This window comes from Lampris incognitus, chromosome 16 (genome assembly GCF_029633865.1).
Source record: "Lampris incognitus isolate fLamInc1 chromosome 16, fLamInc1.hap2, whole genome shotgun sequence".
Lineage (NCBI taxonomy): Eukaryota > Metazoa > Chordata > Actinopteri > Lampriformes > Lampridae > Lampris > Lampris incognitus.
In genome coordinates, this window is record NC_079226.1 from 13,490,600 (window position 1) to 13,513,264 (window position 22,665).

A 22,665-nucleotide genomic window follows, 5' to 3' on the forward strand; every position below is an offset into this window, starting at 1 on the left:
CCCAAGAAGCGTAGGATTGTTGGACAGTAACGGTCTAACTTTGACACCGGAAAGCTTGTAAACTGGTTTTAGGTTAGCCAGTGAAACCAGTTACATCCAACTGTACAGCAGATGGCAGGAAAGCAGCAGGATTCCCTCTGCTCTGTATCAAACACGCCTCAGCTGCACAGTTTGTTGCGGACCCATAAAGTACATTTTCTCTCAGCTGATGATTTTATCTCCGACTGACCTTTGTTTTTTGTACCTGGGGGTGACCGACAAGCCCTCTGACATTTGTTATGGCTTTGCCAAAAGACTCCTTTTCTAGTTATCTTATTAAATTCAATTACTATTTCCAGTTGCACTAAAAAATAGGCTTATTTTCTCGGTTGTGGCCTCAAGGCTCCAGATTAATAGACATCTGGGATGAAAGCATATCACGTATTCCTTCTGTGTAAGTCAGAAATTGGTTTAGAAGTTGGTTTTCTTCTCCATGCCAACCTGACGTGGCCATGGCTTTGGGGCAATCCACCGGTGAATCCAATCTAAAAAAAATGCAGTGTTTTCCCTCGAGTTCATGTTGTGGTCATCTTGTCGTCTCACTGAGTGAAGTTTATCATCTGGTTGTCCACAGCTCCATGTTTTGGCAAGGCAGGCAACATTCCCAAATGCAATTACATTCTCACACAGGACTGTGGAAGGTGTGGCCACTGGTTAACCTTTGGCACAAAATGGTAACCAGTGGCCACTTAAACAGCCAAAACGCGTGAGAGGCCATCAGTCTTTTCGCACAAGAGTATTTCACACCTTGAAAAGTATTCAGCATAAGATAACTGGGATGAAATGTTCCCCTATCAAAGAGCAGACAAAACGCTGACTTTTACTGATGTTTAATGACTGTTTTGCCCTTCATATGAAAATAATTTCTATACACTGTATTTACAAGCCAAAGAAAATAATTGCAAGAACAAAAATTAAGAAAACACTTGACAAGTTAACATCTTACAGCACTGGAAGTGAAAGAATTAAAACCAACTCACCAAGTAATTAAAACATGTATTGAAGAATGCAGTTGAAAGCATCTCCTACAGCACAGTGTCCCAACTGTGCTGTAGGGGATAAAAATATACACTTTTATACATCATTTGCTGCAAATGTATAGGTTAAAAAATTGTTTTGATCTGACAGTGCTGTTAAACATGGGCTGAATAAACAATTGTTCTTTAAGCAGTTATGTACCTGGTCATAACAGCGCTAGTAGCAGAAAAACATGCTGTAATATACGGCAATTACAAGTCCAGCGACATTCAGCACCGATGTCAATACATATTTAAAATAAAAAGGATGAATTAAAAAAAAACATATTTCACAATGCTTTGAAGTGTAGTTTTCTCTGTTAAAAGGTAGAAAAACGAATCATTGGTTTTCGGTTAGACTGCTTGGTGCCCGTCAGGCTTCAGAGGTCAGAAAGCTGTGGCACAGTGGGCAGAAGGTGTATTTGCCGATCTCTTGCTCAATGGCGCAGTGCTTACACACATTACACATCCACAGCTGGTACTCGGGGATCGGCCGCCCTGTCACAATGCATGTGGCCAACTTTCCCTCCGTCCTGAAGAGAGGAAGATCAGAAATAATTAGAGGGACGCATTTGAGACTACATCGTGACATGGCATTAGGGAACGCAAAACTCACTAAACGCAGTCCATTTCCAAGTCTTAACTATTACCTTAAGCAGGCATTTTATTTTCAGGAATTTGTTGAAAGTGAAAAGTTACAGAGCTGTTAATTAGTTACAATTATTTACTACATTTCTGACAAATTAGTGAAATTCTTTTGCACTTGCACTAATATAGCTTTATTAGGTATACATTTATGAAACTGGAAACAGTTTCTCAGCAGGGAATTGGTTCCTGTAGGGCTGAATGCAACCGTTTTCCCCAAATTTGTTTGTTACAAAACACAAATCTGCCTAAAATATGAAAATTATACATAATTAAATCATCCATTTATCTGTTTTGTGTTACAAGTCAATCAGAAAGTTGATCGTTTTAGGTGATTCGTTTTTACAATGCCACTCTTGCTTTTGTCTAGTTGGTAACTTGCTGGTAGTGTTTTGTTTCAGGCTTATAGAAGACACTGGACTTCAGAAAATGTTGTCCTTTTTTAAATAAAGTTTCCAATAATAAACTCATTTCAAAGTTGGTCTTTGGTGTAAGGAGTTCGGTTGTGATTTGTGGTCCCTCACCCCTCCGGTGTGCTGTCCAGCTCCAGCATGCGGCTGTCTTTGGGGCTGTGTCTGGTGAAGATCTCCAGGGCCAGGTCCTCGTAGAGCTGCCTCTGCTCAGCATCCAGGCTCTCCAGGGACTCCAGCTTAATGAAAGCCCTTGAACACGTGCTGAAAGCTCGGCTGGCCGAGGAGCAAATGGCCAGCAGGGAGTAGATCTCCACAGCTGGGATGATGTCCTCGTAGTCACGGAGGTGGAGGGCTTTTTAAACGGAGGGAGTAGTTAGTGTGAGGGGTAGGTTTGTGTTTGGTGCCATTCAGGGCAACGAGCGACTTTTTTTCTGTCTTAACCTGAAAGTCACAGATGCTAGTAAATTGATTCCACAGCGCCAATGACAGCTTTAGATTAGAAAGAAGTTTCGTGAGGTGGCTGCAAGAGCAGACAAAGTTACCAGTCACAACAAAAGAATTTTTCAGTATTTAGCCGGTGGGCAATATTATTTAACCTCTTTGTTTGAGCAGAAATGTTGTCGCTTACAAAACTGTCACAGACTTCCTGAGGCAGACCGTTAAAACGTTTGAACAGTGAATGCATTTCATTGCTTCTTAAAAATAAGATGAAAAGGTTTTAAGTATTTATTTGAACAAAATTAGAATGACAGTTCTCACTTTTTGCTTCAAAACCTGTGTGAGAGACAATATGGTTCATGATCATCACTGGAAGTTGAATCAGTTCATCCTGACATAACGTTTATTGAGAGAAACGTTTCATTACTCATCTATATAAGTCTTTAGTCTCAACTGACTGCAGATAACCCCGGCCTTATAAACAATGCAGTGGCATAATGACCAAAAACAACGCTCAGTCTCATATGCAAATTGCTGTGACCATTAACTAGAGTTAAAATGGCCATGTGTACTATTCACAGAGGATTTGGGAATGTTTGCAATCACAGCATTGTAAGATGGTGACAGATATACTCTTACACCCCCCCCCCCCAGTTCAGGGATGGTCATTCCCTCTTCACATAGATGGCCTCTTTGACTCCCCGTTCAAACCAGTGTTCCTCCCTATCAAGGATGTGCACATCCTCATCCCTGAAAGAGTGGCCACTAGCCTGTAGATGGGTTCAGACTGTGGAGTCCTGGCCTGACGCGTTAGCTCTTCTGTGTTGTGCCATCCTCTTGGCCAGTGTCTGTTTGGTTTCCCTGATGAACAAGTCATGGCAATCCTCCCGGCACTTAACAGCGTACACCATATTTCTCTGTTTTTGCTGGGGGACCTGATCCTTGGGGTGCACCAATTTCTGGAACTGTTTTTGGTTGTTATGCTACTGTATTGTTTATAAGGATGGGGATACCTGCAGTCAATTGAGACTGAAGAGGTCACTTGAACTGATTCAACTTTCTGTGATTTTCTTACCTGGATTATTGAGCATGCATAAATACATCGATGTTCATCATTTCTAATGTTGTTCTCACAAACTTAGATGGACAAAATATGCCAAGGATCACTGTCTGAAGAACAGTGTGGGGCTTAAAAGGGGGCTAAGCACATGCACTTCATGGAAATTTAAGTATCACATAAAATACAAGTTCCTGTAGACAAAAGTTTACATTTAACCTACAATTAAACCACCATTACCTCCTCCTGGCTTTGACTAGCTGCTAACATCATATCTATGACAACAGTGAATGGATTCTTGTGGTGGGGTACCTGTGCGCATGGCATTTTCCATGTAGCCTTCGTAAAGTTGCCTCTGAGCAAGTAGGAAAAAGTGATATGCCTCGGCTCCACGCCAAGCGTTGTCCACAATGCGGTTGTCTGAGGAGGTTGCTTCTTCCTCAAGGAGCCCAGCAAGAGCAGATGTTGCCTATATACAAGCAAATAACAACATGGGACATGCCAGACAAACTCAAATTCTAACACAAGCATTGTTTTCTCTCAGTTGTACTAACTTCTGAACTTGGGAGATCCTAACTGTTTTACTCGAGATCTTCATTGCAAAACATTTTTTACCTGTAGCTCACCAACCAATATATCAAGTATAGAGCGTCCAGTCTGCAAAAGCATTATCAATGTGCCAGCTGTTATTTGTTTTTAATCTTATGTTACTGATCACTGAAAGAGTAGGAGAGGTGGACTTTTTTTATTTTTATGCAAATGGTGGGGATCTGCTTTTAGAAAGTGGCCATGCACCAAATCTATAGCAATGCCTACCTCTGATTTCTTCCCTTTGGATTTGCTCTGCTGTGATGTCTTCACCTGGCCATGGTAGTTTTCAACCAGAAGTGCTGCCAACACATAAAGCTTCTTCACTCGCAGTGGCTTCGTCCTTTTCTTAGCCTCCTCGTCTGCAATCTGATATGGTTGGCCACAGACATTAACTGTTTGACAATCACCAGCTTTTGATGAATTCTATTCCAAAATCAATATTTTCAAATGCCAATTATGGAGGAGCCCACCATGACCTTAAATTGGATTAAACAGGTATATATAATGGACGGATCAATGGCTGGATGAATGAATGGATAGAGAATCCAGTCACTTTGTCAACAAAGAACCCCCTCCCCAGAAACATGTGATTCTGTGACTGCGGTAGTTTCAAGTAAAAGTGAACCAATCACAGAAAAGTAGCTATTCCATAGAATCAAGCAGAAAAGTGAAAAGTACCACATATGGCTGTAGATGCAGGATGGAATGAGACCCTTCATTTAGATAAAATAACCCAACCTTAAACATGAGTTTGGCTGCATCAAGAAAATGGTGGGCTTTCCGATACAACTCCACTGCTTCCAGCGTCTTGTTCTTCTCGAGCAGATGTGATGCATATTTGGCGAGAAGAGATTTGATCTCTTTCATATTGTGGTTCTGGGCCAGTTCCACTGCTTTGTTCCACTGCAAGAGAGAAAAATGCTGTAAATAAATAGTCGAAAACGATCTCACAAAAATACAGAACTATTTAGTTTTATCAATACTGTAAAACTGTCATACTAATCACGATGATCATTAAGATCTATGATAAATATGATGTTAAGCTTTCGTTGTAAAATTGCTTTTAAAACAAGGCCATGTTTTTGACTGACACGACACTTTTGATTGATAACTTCAAGTCACTTGAAAGAGACAGAGAGAGAAAGAGAGACAGAGAGAGAGAGATTTGGATAACATATTTTTCTAATGGTCTAAAGTCAAGAATGTGGACACCTGTTTTTTAAAAAGGGCAACAGGAAAGTGAATTTTAAACCCTACCATTTGAAATGTGAACGACACAACCCATCACTGTTATTTTGTTGTCCACAGCACAGCATTTACACAGCATGAGAAACTAAAAGGGAAGAAGCTGAGGCTGACTAATCACTTAAATTCTACATTTTGGACCAACACTGTCAGTCCCACTTGATCAATTACAGACTTAATGAGCTCTCTAATAGACCCAGCTGTGGCAAAGACTTGCAGCAGCTGCCCCTTACAAAAATGTGACGTTATTGATTTATATCTTACTATCAGAGGTACCTGGCATTGCCTGGGGAAAATGTTCTTGCCAAAACAACCAACACGATCTGCTCTTTACAATATAATTGATGATGAAATATAGGATAATTTATGACATGATACATGTGATAAACGAATGTCGAATAAATGAACGTTATTAACGAAAATTATAAAATGTCATAATATTCAATCCATTCATCAAGCTTCTTTGCCAATGTGTGTATTAATCGCTCAGTGCTCAAGCACGTCAGGGTAAAACCACGTTGCGTGCCTTCAGGCTAGCATTGACAATGTTAGGTGTAGTGCCTCCCTCGACCACTGGAAGGATTTGCCGGAAGTCTCCACAAAGCATCGTTGGAATGTCTCTTTCGCAAATAAATCAAATTTTTACTCGATTTTTGAAATATTTTTCGAACTGAGCAATCCTTGGAAAGTGCTGACTCTAAAGATACCTTTTTTTTTGTTCTACAAGGAGTATTTCTGAAGTTTTAAGCGAACATACAAACATACCAAATGATCTTGAAAGGGTAATTCATGCATTTATTACCTCTCGTTTAGATTATTGTAACTCATTGTATGTTGGCGTAGCTTAGTCATCGCTTCTGCAGCTTGTACAAAATGCAGCTGCTCGCCTGCTGACAGGAAAGAAGCGACGTGATCACATAACGCCTGTACTGGCCTCCCTTCATTGGCTTCCTGTCTGTTTTAGGATCCTGTTTAAGATTTTATTACTTGTTTTCAAGTCTTTAAATGGGCTGGCACCATCTTATTTATCTCAGATAATACATTATCATACGCCAGTCAGAGCACTCAGGTCAGCAAACCAGATGCTCTTACATGTTCCGAGATCCAGGCTTAAGAATAGGGGTAACAGAGCCTTTGCAGTTGCTGCCCCTGATCTCTGGAACAACTTACAAGTACACATAAGATCTGCTCAGACCCTAGAGACTTTTAAATCTTGGTTAAAGACCTACCTCTTCTCGCTGGCATTCAATTCAAGTTGAGCTTGACACTGTGATTTTATGGTGGAAATATACTTTTACTCTTGTGTTTTATTGTTTACATTTCAATTTCTTTATTTTACTATGTCTTTTTAACATATATTTTTATATTCATACGTGTTACTTAGTTTATATTGTATTTTAAGCTTGTGCAGCACTTTGGTTCAACTGTGGTTGTTTTAAATGTGCTATATAAATAAACTTGACTTGACTTAACTTGACATAGAATCTCACTTTACATAGTATATAGATTTAGTTATCTTTATAAGACTACCATGGATAAAGAAAGGCTAATCCACATATCTTTCCTCGAATCAAATGTTCTGATGATGGTGACGATGACGATGTCTAAATTTTCCCAGGAGCAGGAAAGCCTCAGTGAAGCATTCACACTCGGATGTCACTGAGGACAATGACGGGAGGAGAAGGTCAGCAGGTGTCATGGTGACCATCATAGCACCAGTATGTCAAACTTGCAGGAGAATACTGAGGAGTGCCAAACCAAAATGGGCCAAGTTAGATGCACTGGCTCAAGCAGGGCTCTGGCTCTCTCTCGCTCACCTGGTTCAGATGGACACAGGCATCAACTGCAGCTTTGGGCTGATTGCACTTCAGGTAGGCATTCACAGCCTGTTCACACATGCCCACGGTGGCAAACATCTGTCCAATGTCCTACATCATGCACACAAAAAACAGCAATACATAAAGAAAGAAAGAGGAAAAGATACAGATCTAGCAGGATTTTTTTCTTGTCAAAATGAGACATATTTAAACAATCATGGGAGTATCACGCTATTGACATCAGGCTAAATACTAAACACTAATAGTTGGTAACATGTGTCTCACTGGTAGCAGTTTGTGATTTTCTGGTAGTGAGCTAGTCAGCCTCTCTAGGCCGTCATAGTCCTCTAACATGTAGTAGCATTCTGCCAGCCTCTCTTGGTTGCGGCCTTGAAGGTAGTACTGCACTGCATTGACCCTAGAAAAGAGAGTAACACACCAAACAATTCACATTCTATATAAACGCACAATGAAAAACTGGATACCGATGAAATAGTGACAGGCGGGGAAATAAAAATCATTACATAGTATCATTTGATCCATTTGTGAAACAATGACATTTTAGAAAATCATCAGAGTTTTTTTAAATACTGAGTGAAAAGTCTCAAATGGAAGATGTTGCAAGTTTACAAGACTGGCTGTTGTGTAACTTTAAAGAAAAATAAAAGCATAAAAAGCATTCTTGTACTGAGGCCATTTGTAAGCACTTATTTAGACCAAATATATTGATGCTCTTTTTCCACCAGGACTAAAATATAATTACTTCAGTTATTATAAAAACACAAAACCATGTAAAAGAAACATAAAAATGAAAGTGCATTACCACTTCTGTCTGTCTGCAAAGTAGTCTCCGATTGCATTATGGGCCTGTTCCAGCAGTGTGTCATCACAGTCTCCAGAGCCAGTTTTGAGCAGCTGTAGCACTCGGAACCAGTCCCCCAGCTTAATCCTAAGACTTATTGCAAGGTCTCTGCAGAGAGATGAAAGGGCACAGAGTCTATCATTAACATCCATCCATCCATCCATTCATTATCCGAACCACTTATCCTGCTTTCAGGGTCGTGGGGATGCTGGAGCCTATCCCAGCAGTCATTGGGCAGCAGGTGGCATCATGTCAAAAAAAAAAAAAAACCCCAACAAAACTGGCACCATGTCATACTGTATGTTAACTGGCTGTGATGATATGGTCAATACACACCCCAAAACCAACAACTAAACGTACTGTTGTTTTAGGGGATATTCAAAAGTGATTATTAGCATTTACAGACTACATGTACCTGCGATCCATGTCCAGGTACATCCTTTCGGCCTCCTCAAACCTGCTGAAATAGGCCGCCACCTCTGCCTCTTTCATGGCCTCGCTCTGCAGGTTGCCCAGGTGCTTGACAAACTCTATGCCCTGGTAATCTTTACAGCGGACGAAGGCCTGCTCAGCCGTCTTCAGGTCCAGTTTTTCGAGGGCTGCCTCAGCCAGTAGACGCCTGAAAGACATAACGGTGAGAAGTGTTGGCTAACTGCAACCACCAGTGTTTCTCAGTTACAGTAGGTTAACTGTAATGCCAATACAGACGAGTTTCCTTCCCTCAAAAGTAAAAGGTGAAATGCAGGATTTTAACTATATTAAATGTTGCAGTGTCACCTCCAGGGCACTGGCATGAGTGGAAATCATTAAACCCTAATCCGATTAACTAAATCTTTGATTAGATTAAATCATTAGTTTAATAAAAGAAAAAAATATCAAAGCTGATTTATTAACGTGCTCAAGTCTGAAGTGGGCTCCTGTCAAGTTTTTCCAGACTTACCAGGCAATATTTCTTTTTAAATGACAATTTAGCTACAACAAAGGAGACCTTAATTAATATCTAAAACAACCGTAGTACTTTTTTTTTCCAATGCCCAATCATATAATTAACTTCATGTTAAAGATATGTTCACTGCTGAACCATTTGTAAACAGTTCATCTCCTTCTATTCTCTATGAGCTTACAAACGTTCAGACCAACTACGGGGACCCTCTTTGTGTTCTTATAGACCAGTATTGACTCAAAAGGCAGAAGGGGACATCTTTTAAGGTTACCACATTTCAAGGGATGCTGTGAAAACTGACAGGGCAGCCAGAGAGGACTGTGAAGCCACATCAAGCAGCATGCCGCTCGCTACCAGAGTCTTAGCATGCTGTATTTCCAACACTGTGTCACACCAGTGTAAGGATCCTCCCACATCACACTATCGCCAGAGGTATACACTCAGGTGAAAAAAAAACAAAAGTGATCTTTGGTGACAGTCTGACCTAAAAATAAAGTTCACTGGTTTTTGTCGTCTCTGTCACAGACAAGGTAAAATTTAATTTACCATAGGTAATGTTATACAACCTATCAGCCTTAAATTCCTTCTAAAAAAAATAACCTCATTTGAATTTTATGCTACATTTAAATTTCTCATCATGTTCATCATGTGTTCTCAATAATCCCCATAGCACCACAGGCCAAGGTGACCTCTCATTCACTTACCAGAGTCTGGGGTGAGGATTGTCTTCGATGAACTGCGAAGCATCTTTGATCCCCACTTTCTCGATCAGCGCCCGGCTGTCTCTCAGCGAGCGGATTTCAAAGTTGATGAGGTAGTCCTTGTTGGGTCTCTCTGGATCCTGTAAAGTGTCCTTCAAAAGCTGAGTGTTTTATTTCAACCAACAGAATCAGTATCCCCTGAGATAAATCAAGTACCTATCAATACAGCACCGCTGGTAATTTGAGGGTACACCCCCCCCACACCCACACACAAACACACACCCAGTGATGTGGAAAGTCTCTCTTAATATTAGTAAACATTACATTACAGAGCTATCATCAATTCTCACAACTTTAAGGCTACTAACAGAGGATAGGCCAAAATATGTAGATGCTGACTTGTGTGACAATATTATAAGATAGCAAAAATACAAAAATTATGTTGAGATTCAGTTCACCCACAGTCTAGACAGTTGTGGTGCTGTCAGGAATGGACAAGCCGGGGTCATGGCTGGATAACACTGACGTGTTATTACTGCTTGGACCACCCTTTGAGGTCATAGGTATAATTACTTTTCTTCTCTTTTTCTGTAAATCAGCACTATTTGACTCCTACAAGTAACATAGAAAGGGTTCCCTTGATACAATTTTTTTCTTTAATTCATACGATTACCTTCATGATTTCATCAAGCAATACAGATTTGATTTCAAGGTCCTCAAAGTTGCAAATGTACCCAGAGGTTTGGATGGGTTCCTGAATAAAAGGAAGGGACAAATAACAGGTTAGGTTCAGCACTAATCCCCAGTTTATACATAAAAAATTCTTTTGCAACAAGGTAAAACAGCTGAACTTGTGCCGCTATTTGTAATGTTCTACACTAAAATGGTTCAGAGCGCTGTGGAATACCTGGGAAAGCCTATAAAGTAACTGAAGTTATGGCTATATGTGACAGTGGGTGTGTTTACATGCAGACTAATAATACGATCATACACTGTTAAAGGCATTACTTTCACTTTAGAAACTATTATGTTAGCACCTTTGTCTGAATGTCTATCAGTGTAAGGTCAAAAGAGGAGTGGGCATAACACGATTAAGACACATGGAGTTTTGCTCAGTCTTTCAGTTTCTTGGTCCATTTAATCATCATATTTGCAGACCTGCCAACCCTAAAGAATAAAAATGAGTAGTCCTTTTTGTGTGTGCGTGTTCACAATTTTTTTTTATGTTTGTGAAAAAACACTTATTTATTGAATACTGAAATCAAAAAACAAAACCGCCAGTCTTTGGGATTCATGACTGTTCACCGTGTTAGTAGGCTTGCATCGGGTAAAAAAAAAAATCAGTTTGAAGCCCAAAATAAACTAAAAAGTTTTATGGAGGCCTAAAATCACTCAAGCATTTTTCTTAATAAATTTATTCCTAGTTTTTCCCCTTATCCCACCCAATTAACCCAATGGCATATGGCCGGAATAACTCCCCTGGCTCACGTTTCCACAGGAAGGAGATCGTCGTAACACCAGCTTTCTTCAAACTCGTGTCGGCTGTTCTTGCTATTTTACAAAATGAAGCCTCGCATGGATTGCCATTATCTTCAGCCGCAAAGGAGACGTAGGGAGAACGCTTTCGGTTGCAGGCGCCCGGATGGGCCAGATGGGTCGCTGGAGAATGACGAGCCCCTGGGCACTACACCGATCTACACCCACTATCCCTCGGGTAAGGGTGGCCTAATGAATGCCTTACCCTGTGGAGGTTTTGGCCGTGACCGGTTATGGCGAGTCTGGAATACGAACCTCCCAGCCACATGACGAGCAAACTGCAAGAACGGCGGTTTATTCTGCTTGGCCATCAGAGCGGCCAGGTATTTATTTTAAAGGCAGCTATTTTGCGTATTTTGGACTATCAACTCGTAGTCGCGTATTTTGGTCTCAAAATGAGGAGTGACTACGCAGAATGCGTAGAGGTTGGCAGATGTGTATTTGGGTTTATGTTGGCTTTTTGACACAGCACATATGCGAAAATGTCACCAGACACTGTACCGGACGTCATTTGGATAAATAGATCACAAAATTCTGATTCCGATTCTGAAAAAAAGCTCACAGCTAACTCTTGGATAGAATGGCAAATAGGAATGTTCCAGTTATGGTACTCTGCAATAATGCCTAAAGAATGTAAAATTACAAAAACTGGCGGCGAAAAGGATCAGACATGCTTGCTTGAGGATTTAGAATTACAAGAAAGCAAAGGAAGTATTGGACGAGCAGGTAATTACGCCAGTCGCCCAGACCTTGGACAGAATCCATTTATACCCAGGTATTAGAGAAACCATGCAACTGGGTTATGTTGAACCATGCAATGTTTTAATTGAAATATTTCCTTAAACTGATTACTTCCAGTAATTAGGAGGAATTGGTGTTTATATAAGTGTACTCAGTGCACAAAAAAAACAAAAGTGTACTCAATGTGCTACAGCATATGGCCATCACATGAGGCCAGAACACTCACCTCTGGGTCTAGATTCCTGAAGACATACATCCTGGTCTTCTCCATCATGGCGAACAGATCAGGGTTGTCGTTTGCCCACTTCATGTCCCAAACGTCCTTGCGCTCAAACTTGGATGGATCCCCAGCAGCCGAGTGGCTTCCTGAACTGTCCGCTGAGGAGGCACGTACTTCCAGATCCAACAGGGTCAGCACACCTGAGATGTCGATTATGGCCAGACGGCTAGAGGCAATGGTCATGCATTAGAGCTTTGTAAAAATGCTTAGTGCATGATTATGGGTCCCCCAGAAAAATAATCACAAATGCAAGCTTCACTCACGTGAAGAAGTTATTTTAGAACATGAATTATAATCACACTTACCTGGAGTTGCAGTTCAAGGACAAATGGTAGGCTCTGTTATTCAAACTGTATTTCTGGACAAGGACAACATTGGGGAGGCTGTATCTGTGGATTGTGCCAGACTCACGACCCTTTATACACACACACACACACACACAGAGATCAGAATACTTTATTCATCCCCGAGGGGAAACTGGATATGAATGGGGGTATGAATAAAGAGGATTATACAACATGACAAATATTCAGTAGTTCTTTAGATCTAATAAACCAAAATTCCATGTTAGAAAACACAAATTCACATACCACAATCAATGTCTTATCTGTCGCTGTGACACAGCAGATGGGATCCTCTGATGCCTGTAATAGAAATGGGGGGGATTTTTAGTATGAACACATTCATAACATAACCAGGCAGTACTGTGCTGTTCTTTTACAATGAGAGTACAACAGAGGGTGTCAGTGGCAGCAAGACGGAAACAAAATATGTAGTTCATGAGGATTTGAAGTTCACCAAATCACCAGATTTAATGATGGAACTCTTAGTCCTACTGACCAGGCTTTAGGTGTGTTACTGAACATCTCACTCACTGTCTTGGCTTTTGCAAAGTCCAGACCGCCTTCATTGGCTCCGGATGGAGAGCTGTCTATATGAAAGACCCTAGATAGGCAAGAGGTGTGAATAAATAAGAGAACAAGAGAAAGAGTAAGAGTGTGAGGAAGAGCAAGAGAGAGGCAGCAAGAGAGGGATCGGGTGAGGATAGCAGGGGGAGGGGTATTTTGGGTATGGATGCCAGAATAACCCTGGCAGAACACTGGATCTGGACCCAGACCAGGCCTGTCTGAGGCATCAGTGGTGTTTTTTTTTTCCAGACTGATGAATGGACCTTTTTCATGGTGCTGTCGGGACAAACACCCTACTCTGAAATGGTAGGCCAATAAACACTGAGCTGGCAGAAACACTGATTTCATCCATTCATTGAAAGGACCTTGTCATGCACTTATCTTTCCTTCTTGTGACTTTCCATGATCTTATGATTTGATGTTTAACTAATGACGTAAGAATTTCCTCACCATTTAGTGACTGTCTTTATTAGCAGGGATACCCATTAAAAACAGTCTATACAATTTTTCTAACCTCTTCTACACTGTCATACACATAAATATCTAATGTTGTTTTACTAATCTGACCAATTCTCACCTCTCCCTTCCCTCCTTGCGGGTTCTGGCCACCTGGTTGATCTCCAAAGCTGTTAATTTCTTTGCCACACGATACTGCCATGTGTAGAAGGCTTCCTTGGATGCGGCGATCACATGGGTCTTAGTCATGGTGACAAACAGCGGATCTGATAGGATGCATGAGCAGACAAAAGAAAAAATAGCATTTCAATTTTGTGTTGTTCCTTTAAATTCCATAATTGCGCCAATGCTCCTGCTTTGTGGGCATGAAGAGATCTCAACACAGTGGGGCTTTGGGAGACAGTGCCACAAATTCACAAATTTGCCTCTGAGTGTTGACAAAATATGATGACCATGGCTAAAACTGATCAGAATCACCCTCTGACTGTCCCATGTAAAGGGAGGATGGGAGAATATCTTTGAATAGTCTGGCTACAGAGGCCTTGTCAGGCCATAAGAGAAGTCTCCAGAGATGAGCATAGTTCATCTTGCACTCTTCTGTGGATTTAGCAGCCGCTGATGTACGGAAACCATTCATACAAATGAGCCTTTCAGATCTGCATCTTTGAACTCGCTTTTGGTCCTGAGCAAACATTTCACCGACAGGTTCGGCCATGTCATGCAGAAAAGGAATGCAGGATGTCTGTGAGATATAAAGATGCCCAGTGATCACTGTCCTTTTACTGTAAGTTATGATGAGCCCATGAAAGCCCTAACTGTGGAAGGTAAAAGCCTAGACAACAACCAACCTTTCAAATCCATCTGCAGACAGGCTACAAGGTGTTGCGTGATAGCTGGACAAATAATTTAGTATAATCTAACATCACTTCAAAAATAAGGAAATCTACTTTAACTGGCCAAAATAGTTTTCCTCACTTCCATGGTTAAGACTGAGAATGTGTAGACTGGAAAATGTAATTTCAGTCGTTAATGCAGTGGCAATACAATGATCTTGTTTTCACCGAGAAGAATGAGGTTTTAACTCACCTATGTCAATATACTTTGAATCCAGTGGAGTCCCAATGGAGTTACACAGAACCAGCACATACTGCAAAACAGATATTGAAGCCACATTATGCTCCCTGAAGAGGCCAATACTTTTCTGTCACAACAAACTGCAATTATGCGTGCATTTTTTTATTTGTACTTTACCATTTTATGATTCCCAAACTCTATATCAGCATCCTCCTTTGAAGCAATGAATTAGAAAAAAAAACAACAACAAAAAAAAAAGAGGCAAAACACGCAGAAAAATATTTGGACGGCCTTGTAACCAATGTGATCCATATCATTGCAGCTATTTCTACATAAGATATTTATCTACTGAACTCAGCGTACATAATCAGTGAAAAACACCGCATAAGAATGTGTAACTTGAACAGCAGGTATCAAACATATCAGGGCCATATGTGATGTGGCAAAGATCATTATAGAGTCCATTTTTGAAAGCATTTTAACCATTCTGTTGTTATGCTTCAGTCACACTATCACTGGGATAGGACAGGTAGCCTTGAGGGTTTTGAGGATTTTGTGTACCTGAGGATGTGTGTCATCAGCCTTGGTTGCCAGGATGCAGAAATCTCCAGACGTAGTGATGGACATCAGGCTCTTGACATATTTCACAAACTTTTCATTATTCTTGGTGTCCCAAAATACCACGCAATACTCCTGTCGCTCCGGTCTTGTGTAGGCATACACCACTGTGCTGGAACAGTAGCCCCACTGTCAAGGACGGTAGAGATCAACCTTTTACAAAAGATCGTTTTGAAATGTGGGAAATTTTGAGTACAGTAAGGAAGTAAAATGAGTCCTTTTTTGAGTAATTTTTTTCTGATTTAGAATAGTAGAAAGATGGATTCTGATGAGGGAGAACCCAGGCAAAATCCAGTGGGCGCTGGGATTTACCTTGTAATCTGGCCTTATGTTGGCAAAATAGATGTAGGAGTCCACTGCAAGGCCAATGCGTAACCCTCCTCCCTCCCAGGCAACGGCTGTCATCTGCTTCCCGGGGACCTTGAGAGTTCTCAAATGCTGCAAACCAACAACAGAGTAATGGCTTTCATTTATTGAGACAATATATGTGAAGCTCAGTGATTGTTTTTGCAGGCACATACTTTTTAACACCACACAGCTATCAGCAGTAAACTAGAAAGGGTACATTACTAAATTGGAAAGTACATCTTTCCAGATTTACAATGTGTGGTGTACATTACACAATTAGAATGGTCAGGAGCATGGAAATATGCCACTATTATCTACTAAGTCACTTATGAGGAAGTAATTCTGCTTGTTTCAACAAGTGGTAGTGTCCAGTACCTTGTATTGCCCTCTCTGTATAAGTGGAACAAATTATTATTTTGCTCTCACCTCTCCAAACGGTGTGTAGAACTGCACCACGTTAAATTCTTTCTCCATAATGGAGGCTCTCAGGGATCCTGCCAAAGCCAGCACACTGCCACACTGGTTCCACTGGATACTGACCACGTTCATCAGAGTATCTATGTACGCCGGGTCTGAAGAGAAAGCGACATCATTTTAAATCAATTAGTAAAAATTCTCATTTACGGTCAATGCACAGTGCATAGTGAAGTCTGCAATGCACGAGTTTTTAAGCTTACTTTCGTCATTTTCATAGCGCATGAGCTGGCATCTTCCATTATCGAAACAGATGGCCAGACACGGACAGTCAGGCTCAACGTAGCCCCCAGTTCCAGCGTACCAGTGGATCCCTGCTATGCTAATGGCTCCAGTCTCATTACAGAGACAGCTGATGTTCATTTTCATCTGCAACATAACCACAATCATTGATTCTTAACATGTGAAATATTTTTGAAATCCTATTATTGTCCCTGAAAACAAGCCTGTGATGCATTTGGCTTGAAGGAAAGTCGTCATCAGCTTCTTGTATTTAATTTCAGACAGGGTGGAAAGTTAACCACACTTTGGTTAGTAAGTCTGTCTAGTCAACCATCTGGCTGGCTGGTAAATGGTTTAAGTATCAGGTGAAACATTTGTTGTACCAAACACTATTGCCAGTGTCCTAAAAATGTAGTCGCCTATTGTGAAGTCAATGTTATGCCATGTTTTTTTTATGTAGTGCAGTAGCTTGTTATGTACTATAGCTGTGCTTCTTTTAGAAAACAAACTTACTATGAAGTTTCCTTGATTGTCATAGATATGAACTTCCCCATTGGCCATCCCAAAGAGAAGAATTTTGCTGTCTGGCGACCATGCCACATGGGCAAGCTGGATTCCCTTTAGCTCCTTTCCCCAAATCCGGTTACCTGAAAACACAAAGTTATTATTCCACTGCTCCCGTTGTTCAAGAAATAAGTCTAACTCAATGTGCCATTTGCCCAATATGTGATCTGTCAAACAGTCCTCAAGATAGCTTAAATGGGGTGCCCCGGTAGCCGAATGGTTATGGCATAGTTATGGCGCATGCCACATATCCTCAACATCCCTGGTTCGATTACAGCCAGTGACCTTTGTACTCATCTCTCTCCCCTTGTTTCCTGTCTGCCACTTCACTATCCTCTATCCAATAAAGGTAAAAATGCAAGAAAATTAAAAAAAAATGCAACTAAAACATTTCATGATAATTAAAGCAATCGTTTCATTCTGCAGAAGATTTCTATTGCGAGATGTTTGAGTGTGTGCGTGTGTGTTTATCTTTGTGAGTGGGACAAAGGGTAGTGCTTAAATAAGAAAGTCAACTTGTGATGAGTTTTTAGCTTAATACATTTTCATCCACTGCTAGGCGTAGATATCATTTCTTGTAAGTGATCCCGTTGTGGTGAGAATTGTTGATATAATTATTTAATTTTTAGAAGAAAAAATTCAGGAATAGCGTAAATATTGATTTATTGTGACATCTACACATAAAAAGGATGTTGCATGCTCTTGAAAAGTGAGGAAACCCTTTGCATACCATCAACAGATCCGACAATGACAGCCCCGTCCTCGTACACAATGCAGATCTTCTGGCCATCGGCAGTCCAGCTCATGCTCCGCACCACAGACTTGTTGCGGTTGTTGATCATCTCTTCATACCATGAGCCTGAGAAAAGGGATTATTAAGAAGAAGCTTTTCATTCACCTCTCTTCCTGCCCCCCCCCCCCAGGGTTTTATATATAAATGTTGCAGTATCTATTAGTAAAGGTCTTAACTTGGTCTGCCATATCTGCATGTCAGCCACAATAATTTTAAACTCGCCACTTCCTACTGTCTTCTACATTTGCCTGCTGTGGTAAAGATGTAAAACACCGTATAAATCTTCCCAGGAAAAGTCCAACCCAAGAGTAACCATCAAAATAAGCAATTACAGAAGCATGTACGATTTAGATATTGGTAGACCATCTATTATCTTATATAAGCTGATGATAAAAAGTGTCAAAAGGGACATTTGTTTACTTGTGAATCTTGAGGAATGTAGCTTAGATGACGGCTTTTTAAAAAAAAAATTTTTTTTTACCATAATTATTACCTTTGTAGAGCATCCATACAATGATGAGACCGTTTTGGTCACTAGTGGTCAGTTTTTGGTACTGTTCATTCCAAGTAACAACTTGTACTGCACCTGTGTGCAGTAACAAACTCAATTTAAAGAAAATTCATATAGTCACTTTAAAATATCAGTTAAGGCCACACAGAGGTTACCATTTCAATTCAAGAGATTTATTAAGTGAAAGTATTTAAACAAAACAAATTTGCACATAAATATTCTGTGTCTCTTCAAGCTTGTCAGTTGTGACACTGGGTTTGGTAACTACATGGCTTACCGCTGTGTCCCTCTAGAGTCTGGTTCATTGACAGATTACTGGGTGCAGCAAGTCCTTTAAGTTTGGCATCATCTGTAAAGAACACACACATTAACATCTCGAAAGAAATCCCTCTTTTTTGAGGTAACATTCAGAAAACCGTGAGAGTCATTCAACACTCAGACAGAGTTGGACTAAAAAAAATCTGCAAGTTACATGTTAATTTCATCAAATTACATTTACAATTTTTTAAGTCTTTGTTAAATCCTAGTTAGAATGAAATACCAGACCATTATTTCTTAATAAAAATCTATGTGAACATCAAAACAACTGTAAAGCCATTACAATTTAGATCTCTGTGATTTAATAATGTACCAAAAGAAATGTCAACGTTTAAAACTTCTTAGACTGAATTCACAAGTTGTTGTAGTTGTGATGCATTGAGTTCAGTTATACAATTTTTTGACACTGTAAGACTTAAAGCATCTGCAGACTCTGGTGTGGCACACATCGGCGAAACGTTTTACATTTGGTACGAGTTACAGTTTGTGAGTTAATGCTAGTGATGAGGCATTATTTGTCCATTTGACTTTGCTCTTTGTGTTTCTTATTGTCTTATGAAATGCATTTCTTATTAGACTAAAATGTCCGATGTCCCAGTAAAAATATGCATCATACCAGCAATGTTTTAATAATATTTTGTTAGTTCTAAAAACAGAGTGGAGAAAAAAGTACTATTTCTAATTACAGTGACTGGGTATTGAGGTACTAGAACAGATGTACTATAGCCAAAAAGCTTATTAAAGATTTAAAAAAGATTTTCTCGCACAGAATAACTGGAGCCCTTTCTAAAGCCAGAAAATCTGGATCACATGGACATTATGCAACGGCTCAGATTGTGGCTGATTCAGCAAAACTTTAAAATGGAATGAATATTACTCTTAAAAACTGAAGTATTTAAATTTGTCCTCTGTCCTTTGCTTGGCCAATGTCACAGTATTGTGCTGACTGTGCCTGAACTTCAGCTGCTGTGTATGACCTGTTAATTGTATCTAAAAATAGCTCTGTTCTGGCCTCACACAGAGGTAGGCTTCAGCATAGCAACACATCATTATGTTGCATAAAGCCAATATATCTCTACTTGCATTCATTCTAAAAGGGAATACTTGCCTTAATAAAATTAAAAGTGTTGCAGCTATGGTTTAGGAAAGTCTGGACAAGACTGTAAGAAAAAGTAGCCCCCAAAACCAGAAATAAACTTAAATGATTAAAGAATAATCTTTTCAGTAGCTTGATTGTCATTTTATAAATGACTGACTTGTGGACATTCTGACAGGGTGGGCAATGGATTCTGATGAGCTGGATTTTCTTTCAGTCCAGCTGGCACTTCTACAAGTAATTCTTATTTGGGTGTCAAAAGTCAAACAAATGTGCTGAGCTCATTATTTTGGCATTCACTTTGTTGCCAATGCCGTCACACCAGAAAGTCTTAACTTACTACACTGAGTCGCCACTTTACTAGATACACCTGCTCATTAATGAAAATAGCCAAACAGCAAATTATGTGGCTGCATCTCTCTCTCTCTCTCACTCTCTCAGCACGAGTCATGCCTTGTGCCAACGGTGGTGGTAGTGATGGTACTGGTGTGGGGAATGATTTCTTGGCTCACATTAGGGCCCTTAATACCAGCTGAGCTTCATTTGAATACCACAGTGTGCCTGAGCATTGTTGCTGACCATGTAAATCTTTTATAGCCACAAGGCCACTTTCAGCAGGATAATGTGCCATACTACAAAGCACACATCATCTCGAGTTGGTACCACGAACATGACAGTGACTTCAGTGTACTCCCAAGGCCTGCACATTCCCCAGATCTCAATCCAATACACCACTTTTGAATGAAATGCAAGGGGAGGTTTGCAGCAGGAACGTTAGGCCAAAAAAATCTGCAGGCAATGCATGATGCTATTGAGTCAGCATGGACCAAAATCCCTACAGAATGTTTCCAGCACTTTGTTGAATCCATGCCATGAAGAATTCAGGCTGTTCTAGCAGCAAAAGAGGGTCCTACCCGACACTAGATAAGTGTCTCTAATACAGTGATCACTACTGTAGATTGGATAGCTAGATTTATAATCTAGCTATCCAATCTACAGTAGTGATTGGATAGTGATTGAATCATTAGTTGTCTGGATCCTAGATTTTACACTTGTTAGGAACTTCGCTCCCCATCCCTGAGCATAATCTACATCAATACCAACTTTACAACTCAAGCACCCTCAAAAGGCCTAAGGAAAATATGTATAGAGTTCATCTGGAAATCAACCCTGTCTATTAAGGGCTCTTTTCAACTTTCGGCCTCATGCGAATTTATAAGTTACCTGTTTGAGTCTCAAGCTTGAGCACTCTTAACAGACCATCGTCCCCTCCACAGGCAATGAAGCCTTGATCTTTGTTCCAAGACACACATTTCAGACGGATATTGTTGGGGATGGCGATCTGTGAAGACAGGGTGAATTGCGGATGACTCGTTTCAAGTCAACTGAAAACTTTGATTTCGTGTCTTCACTAACGTTTGGGAGAGATGACGTATTTGGATGGGCTTGGCGGCTGCGCGATGTCCAGTGTTTTTTTTTTTTAAAGACTCACCTTTTTACTTAGGTAAATAAACATCGTGGCCGAAATGCCGAGTATTTTTCGCCTGCCAGTGTGAAGGATATTATACTGAAAATGAAGAAGAACATAAATTACTCAAGTCGGTTTATCAGCCACCATCAATTTATCCTAAGCAGACGCTATCCTCCGGCTAGCCTTAAATTAGCTTTCTTAGCCTTAGCTAACTATCCGAACGAACGACGGAGACCAATTACTTTAGCAAGCGTCACCAGACCAAGACGCGGGCTCGTAAACCGAGTAATATGCCACCGTAAAACATTTCTATCAATAACAATCAACTGATATGACCGATAAACGATTACAATAAACGTCTCAACTGTATCAACGCACACAAGCTTCAGTTGGTCTCCCGTGGTAACCGTAAACCGGAAGTGCCTTCGTGCCGCTTATGGTTGTAGTTTTTTTCTTCTTTTTAAAGCCACACAAGCACAGGCACTTGTTTGATTTGTTTCAGTTCACTTCATACATGTATAAATGTATAGGCAGCTCAGAGAATGAACACAGTACAAGAGATGGCAACGTTTTGATTCAGACTGTTTTAATAGCATTGTGCAATACTCAACACAGATAGCTCATTTGGACTGTTTTCTGCCTCTGAAGCACCAGTCCACCAGTCCACGCCATACACAGATAACACATGTTTTAAACAAAAACAGTCTTTCACCACAAATTTAGCCTTGCAGATTTCAGGTAAACTTTACCTTTTCTTACAAAAGACTGCGGATCAAAAATTGCATGTTGTTCAACACAAAACCTTTAAATGCTCCAAAGTGCACACAATATTTGCTTTAGTAGCCAGCACCATCGTTAGAAACTCAGTGCCCTATGAAAACATATGCTAACCGGGCAATGTAGTGGATCCAATCATCCTCTATAGGCCTCGTTAAATCATTCCGCCTCTGCTTTCTCAAACAGTTCCCTTAATAGCACCATTTTGTGTATCTGGTATGATTTAATGTGTGTGTAGTAACTATCTTTCTTGGTTTTTAGCAGATTACCATGCAATGCCATGCATTGTAATTATTGAATTGTTTGTAGTTCTCATAGACATGAATTGCGGTCATTCACTGCTGTGATGTAACATGTCCACGGGCCAAGTAGATCAAGCTTTATTTTTTGTGCTTTTTTTCCCCCACTTGGCAATAAGGCTGTAATTATAGAGGCAACAATTATCTTGTTGCATAAGTGATTAGTTGTTTCTTTCGAGAGTAAATGTTCTGACCAGAAAAAAATGCACTCAGCAGTGTAACCATAGAACAGATAAGAAAGCCATTAAACAATTTTTTATTCAAGTATGTCTTAGCATTTTCTTATATACAATACAATTTTTTAGAAATTGCACGTCCATTGACTCTGCAGATTCATCATGTTGATATTCCATAGCTTGAGTTATGACACACAATACAACACAATGAGAAGAGGACTTTTTACTTTCCTGCA

At 40.2% G+C, this 22,665-nt stretch overlaps 1 protein-coding gene across 1 annotated transcript; it reads right to left on the reverse strand.

Moving 5' to 3' along the window:
- Positions 1–864: 864 nt before the first annotated feature.
- wdr35 (WD repeat domain 35) lies at positions 865–21,570 on the reverse strand. Its single transcript, XM_056295993.1, has 28 exons — positions 21,556–21,570; positions 21,199–21,273; positions 20,931–21,048; positions 18,570–18,641; positions 18,275–18,367; positions 17,719–17,847; positions 16,938–17,071; positions 16,406–16,571; positions 16,155–16,300; positions 15,693–15,818; positions 15,324–15,509; positions 14,775–14,835; positions 13,810–13,954; positions 13,200–13,269; positions 12,915–12,968; positions 12,630–12,739; positions 12,271–12,490; positions 10,441–10,521; positions 9,771–9,907; positions 8,539–8,742; positions 8,085–8,231; positions 7,547–7,679; positions 7,262–7,372; positions 4,938–5,102; positions 4,425–4,565; positions 3,921–4,077; positions 2,225–2,465; positions 865–1,588 (listed from the first exon to the last, which is right to left on the reverse strand). Exons 2-28 carry the CDS (start codon positions 21,220–21,222, stop codon positions 1,429–1,431), a joined length of 3,531 nt encoding a protein of 1,176 aa, XP_056151968.1. The 5' UTR covers positions 21,223–21,273; positions 21,556–21,570; the 3' UTR covers positions 865–1,428.
- Positions 21,571–22,665: the final 1,095 nt, after the last annotated feature.